At 53.4% G+C, this 5,635-nt stretch overlaps 1 protein-coding gene across 1 annotated transcript; it reads left to right on the forward strand.

Annotated features, from left to right (window-relative positions):
* The first annotated feature begins 245 nt into the window (after positions 1 to 245).
* LOC101759803 (heat stress transcription factor B-1) lies at positions 246 to 5,094 on the forward strand. Its single transcript, XM_004956955.4, has 2 exons — positions 246 to 1,124; positions 4,069 to 5,094. The coding sequence occupies exons 1-2, from the start codon at positions 849 to 851 to the stop codon at positions 4,720 to 4,722; spliced, it is 930 nt and encodes a 309-aa protein (XP_004957012.1). The 5' UTR covers positions 246 to 848; the 3' UTR covers positions 4,723 to 5,094.
* Positions 5,095 to 5,635: the final 541 nt, after the last annotated feature.

Consider the following 5,635-nt stretch of genomic DNA (forward strand, 5'->3'; position numbering starts at 1 on the left):
CGCCGAGGCCTCGAACGGCAGGCCTCCTGCCTCCAGGCCCAGCTCTCGCGCGACGGTTTTGACCCGGTGCACGGTGGGAGGGGCGCACGGGACGGGGAGGGCGCGAGGGGACAGGAGAGCGCGGCGCCCACGGCTCTGGGGCAGGCAAGGCGGAGGAAGCTTCTTATTTGGACCGCCTGAGAGAGCATACCGCGCACACACTGACCCGCGCGAACTGAACAAACAAATAGACGCAACTCACGCTACTAGCGCGGCCAGCCCAGTCCCAGGAAGGAAAGCAAGGAGCCCAACGACGAAAGCAACCGCCGCTCTGGCTCTGGTCTACATCGCCTCTCGCACAAGTCCTGTTGGCAAAAGAAATCCCTCTGCTTTGCTCCTTATTTTCCTCCCCCGTCTGTCCCGATCGACCCACACCTCCCTTTAAAATCGGCCGAGGCGAGCACGGCCCCTCCCTCCCCAGACGAGCGACGCCAGGGCGGAGAGAGAGGAACAGGGAGAGACCACAGGCCGTACGCCGGGAGCGCAGGCGGCGCTTACATGGGAGTAGAGGCGGGCGGGTGCGGGCGGAGGGCGGTCGTCACCGGGTTCTACGTCTGGGGCTGGGAGTTCCTCACCGCCCTCCTGCTCTTCTCGGCCGCCGCCGCTTCCTGCTGCTAGAGCCAGCCGCTCCGGCCGGCCATCAGCAACCTTACTAGCTTCTTTTATTAGATAGCCAAACCGTGCACACAAACACACAAAGTGATCAGTTACTAGTTAGTAGGCAGCAGAGAAAGAGGGGATATACATATAGGCGAGTGAGATTCGTGTGACCAGTAGAAGGCAGTCGGTCGAGCAAGCCGGCCGGCGAGATGGAGGCGGAAGCCGTGGCCGTGGCCGTGGCGGCGGCGGGGCAGCCGGCGACGTCGAAGAGCGGCGGCGGGGCGAGGGCGGGCGGCGGGCCGGCGCCGTTCCTGACCAAGACGCACCAGATGGTGGAGGAGCCGTCGACGGACGAGGTGATCTCGTGGGCGGAGCAGGGCCGCTCTTTCGTCGTGTGGAAGCCCGTGGAGCTGGCGCGCGACCTCCTCCCGCTCCACTTCAAGCACTGCAACTTCTCCTCCTTCGTCCGCCAACTCAACACCTACGTGAGTACGCTCGCACACCCCCACTTGCTTATCTTCTTCTTTACTATAAACCATCAGTTGTCAATTCCATCTACTGTTACATCATCGTAGCAATATGGCACCTTTGTATTTTTTTTCTTATTTTTTTCTATCTCAACGATTGATTCCATGATCATCTATCGATCTCTCGCTCTTGGTGAAATTGCTGCAAGCAGATAGCTAGAGACTTGCGTGGTTTTGGTTCGCCGTATATTTGGTTAGCTAGGTATATCGATGGGTTGCCACTCTGATTACTTTTGTCTCATGTTTATTTGCGTAGTAGCTACCTCTAGCTCCGGGCCGGCGCGCCATCGTTGTCGCGGCCAGGCTACTTCTGGTTCTGATCTATAGCATGTCATTTTCGTCTCTTCTGATCCAGCTGCTATTGCTTGCTGATTCGGCAGCTCGTGTTCTTTCTAGAATCTAGGTGACCAATCTCCGGTCAACCGCGCCGCACATGTTTCGCTGTAGCGAACTGCTCAAGGGGTCGGTAGGGGCACCGTCTTTCTTTACGGGCCGCGGCGGTGCACATGTAGGTGAACCGACGAACGGAGAGACGTCTCGTCTCGACGACGGGATGGATAGATTGAGCCGTGTCGACTGACGAGTCCAGATCGCAATAGAGACACGAGTCCAGAACGAAGCTGTGTAGGCCGGCCGGCCAGCTGAAACGTAGAAACTGAGCAAGCGTTTTCCTTGTCGCGTTGCGCAGCCGTATGAGGATCGTATTGCCCGTGTGTGCACGCAGCCCGTACTGGCCTGGCCTGACCTGACCTGACCTTCCAGACAGAGTACAGTACAGCAAACCGTCAACCAGCTTGATTACGTGTCGTCGTTGATAGGAAGGAGTACGTAAGTGCGGAAGTCAATCTCTCTACCTCCCCTTTTAATTCTTTTCCCACGCAAACCATGCTTATCGGCTCCAAATTAATAACGCGGTCCGCTAGTCGCTCCGGATTGCTTTAGGAAATGATAAAGGGGAAAAAAAAAAGGGACCGAGAAAGGTGATTATAGAAAAAACATGAAAAGGGTGGCCGAACCTCCTGCTGATGGTCGCCTCATTTTGTTTTTTTGTCTTTTTGTCCCTTTTTCTAGAACTCTCGGTTGTTGATGGTGTGATAGCAGGTTTCTTTCAAGGGGCCTGCTTCCTTGCTGCCAGCCCTTGTCACTGTAATGACTCGCTTGCAGGGCACAAAAAATGAACCAGATGATTCGCAGCTAGCTGAAGAAAAGCGGCGTGCGTTGAGGGTATCTTTGTGCTGTGCTATACGCTGTAGCATATGCCAGCTGCACAAAAACGGAACTGGATCATGGTATCTGGATTCTGGAGAGGGTGACTAGCCATTTCTAATGCTGGGACTGGAGTGTGGTTGCTTCAGATCATGTGGTCTCGGCGTCTCTCAGGACACGTAGCAACACGCAACGAGTTGGGAGCTAGCGGGCAGTTCCATGAGAGCAAAGCTAATCAGGCGCGCGGTTGTCTTGATCAGGTCGCTTGACACGCCACGGGTGGTGTTAGTGGCGACATGACCATGATATTCTAGCTAGTGCGCCCGGGGCCCCGCGATTATCACAGCACATTACCTATGGCACAGGAATCTGAAGGAAGCTTCGGATGGATGGGTGGGCTTCAATTTTCAATCTGCCATGGGCTCTTCCGTGGCCGTGGGCTATGAACTGGGCGCGTATGCAATTAAGCTCAGCAAACAATCATTCAGTCCAAGCCACCAAACGATTATTCGGTTGCCTTTCATTTTTGGTTGTTGAGATTGGAAAATCCCTCAAGGAAAAAAAGAACGTTAGAATGAATGATTTTTCTTGGTAAACTGAAACTGAACATATGCGTGTGGAGAGACGATTCGCTCTGACATTGGTGTGGTTGTTGATTGATTCTTGTGTTGCCTCACAAGAATTTGGGGGCATGAGAGATGATGACTTGTCCACTAACCCAGTCAAAGCTTCACACTGACAGCGGGTTTTTCTCACCGATCCTTCAACTATTCTAATGAGAGGAGAGGTATTAGCTTCATTCTGCGAGAATGTGAAAGGCTAAGGCGTTATCCGTCTGACTATCTGAGCACCGTCTGCTGCTGAAAGTGGATAGGTAGACGTAGATAGGCCCTGGCGTGTAGCGTGGAATATACCCAACCAAATGGTTGGTCGTTCCGATCAGAGACTTTCCAGCTTCCACCACGTCTTGCTGGTGATTGGAATTTTACGAAGAAAAGGTGTCCATTGCAGGCACGCTTGGTGTGATGAGCTGGCAGTGATTAGATACGCTTCTAGAGTTCTAGTTTGACATCTCAAATAAAATTATTCTCGTTTATTATTATTGGTGCTCCCTGATGCACTAGATTGTCTTCACGTTGGTCCTTCATCCTGGTCAAATGATGATATGACTAACTTGGCCGTGGCCCGTGGCAACCAACGGGGAAAGAAAAGTAACTGACGACTGATGAGCGACCTTCGTCAGAGTTTAACAAAGAGAAGAACGTACACGTACGTCATGGTGGATTTTTTAAAGTCGCTGAGTGTAGATGCCGAGACTCCTATTAAACTTTTTTGCACGTAGCTGTCTGTCAAAGACAGAAGGAGAAATTAAAAAGATAGGATCAGATGATATATACAGGATTGTCATAGTTAATTAATCTTAGTCAGACAGAGTTGCAGACGATTGATTATACCTTTGAAATTGACATGCTAGAGAACAATCAAGAGTGCCTTGATAAAGTACAGTACTAGTTTTTAATTTGCTGAGATCGAGTGGGATGTATGGGAGGACACTCTCATGCATTCAGCTACTCAGCTCGTTGGTAATTAAATTTGCTGTAGTTAATTTATATATACCCATTTTTGCCCCTACTCTTTTTTGTTCTTTGTATCGAACTGTATTGGACGCTAACGATCGATGATGACCATCGTGCAGGGTTTCCGGAAGGTGGTGCCTGACCGGTGGGAGTTCGCGAACGAGAACTTCCGGCGAGGCGAGCAAGGCCTCCTGTCCGGCATCCGTCGCCGCAAGTCCACCACGCCGCAGTCCTCCAAGTCCGGCGGCAGCGGCGCCGTGAACGTCGCGTTCCCTCCGCCGCTGCCGCCCGCGCCTCCCGCGTCGGCCACCACGTCCGGCGGCGGCAACGAACGCAGCTCCTCGTCGGCGTCGTCGCCGCCGCGGGCCGACCTGACCAGCGAGAACGAGCAGCTCAAGAAGGACAACCGCACGCTGGCGACCGAGCTGGCGCAGGCGCGCCGGCAATGCGAGGAGCTCCTGGGCTTCCTCTCCCGCTTCCTCGACGTCCGGCAGCTCGACCTCGGGATGCTCATGCAGGAAGACGTGGTCCGAGCGGCGGCCGGGGACGCGCACCAGCAGTGCCGCAGCGCGGTGGCCGACCAGCTGGAGTGCGGCGGCGAGGAGGGGAAGAGCGTGAAGCTGTTCGGGGTGCTCCTCAAGGACGCCGCGAGGAAGAGGGGACGGTGCGAGGAGGCGGCGGCCAGCGAGCGGCCAATCAAGATGATCAGGATCGGCGAGCCATGGGTCGGCGTGCCGTCGTCGGGCCCGGGCCGGTTCGGCGGTGAGAACTAAGGTCTGGTCTCTGGAACAGATGCGCGCGCGCTCCGCGGCGGGCCGCGACATTGCCGGCTTTACAGCGAGCGCGTGCCATGTATCGTGCAAGACGTGAGGTTGATGGTAAAGGATGATTCCATCGATCAACCAAGTAATCAAAGCCAGTGCTGTGGTAAAACTGTAAAGGCAGAACACAGGACGCCGGAGATATGCGCGTAAGGCGTGTGAAGAATTAATCATGGGATGCTTTATAGGTAGGAAGATTGAAAGTAGTAGAGACGAGAGCTAGAAGGAGCCCTGTGTGTTCAGAATGGATCATTATCATTTCCAAGTAAAGAAAAAGGATTTCTTTATCATTTCCAAGTAAAGAAAAAGGATTTCTTTATGCTATTTGCAACTTAGTGATTTTGTTGATTCTTAAACCTACGCTCTTTTAATTTTCAAAACTGTTGCTCCAAAAATAGGGTATAACACTAGTAGAGAATTGGCTTTCGATGCGTCCCCTTTTGTCCCGGTTTAAAGTTGGCCCGGGACAAAAGGTTCACCAACCGGGACTAAAGCTCGGTCACTGGTGGGGAGCTCACCAACCGGGACCTTTTATCCCGGTTGCAAAGGCTAGTGTGAAAAAAAAGATCCTAAGAGGCATTTTATCCCGGTTTGAAACACCAACCGGGATAAAAGACCCCCCTTTTATCCCGTTTGTCGCTTCTCTCCGGGATTGGGGTGTTCTCCCGACGTTTGAGGTGGCATTTACAGGTGGTGGGGTTTCAGTAGGGCTAGTTGTTTCTCCACTAGCTCCGATATGAGGAGGGGCACAGGTGGAGAGAACTCAGGTGACGGCACCATTCTCAAGAGCTTCACTCGCCTCGGAGGAGACGCCACAGCCCTCTTTTGGTGGTGCGAGGTTTACTTCTGCACCTCCCATGTGTTG

The sequence above is a fragment of the Setaria italica genome, chromosome II, assembly GCF_000263155.2.
Source record: "Setaria italica strain Yugu1 chromosome II, Setaria_italica_v2.0, whole genome shotgun sequence".
NCBI classification, from domain to species: Eukaryota; Viridiplantae; Streptophyta; class Magnoliopsida; order Poales; family Poaceae; genus Setaria; species Setaria italica.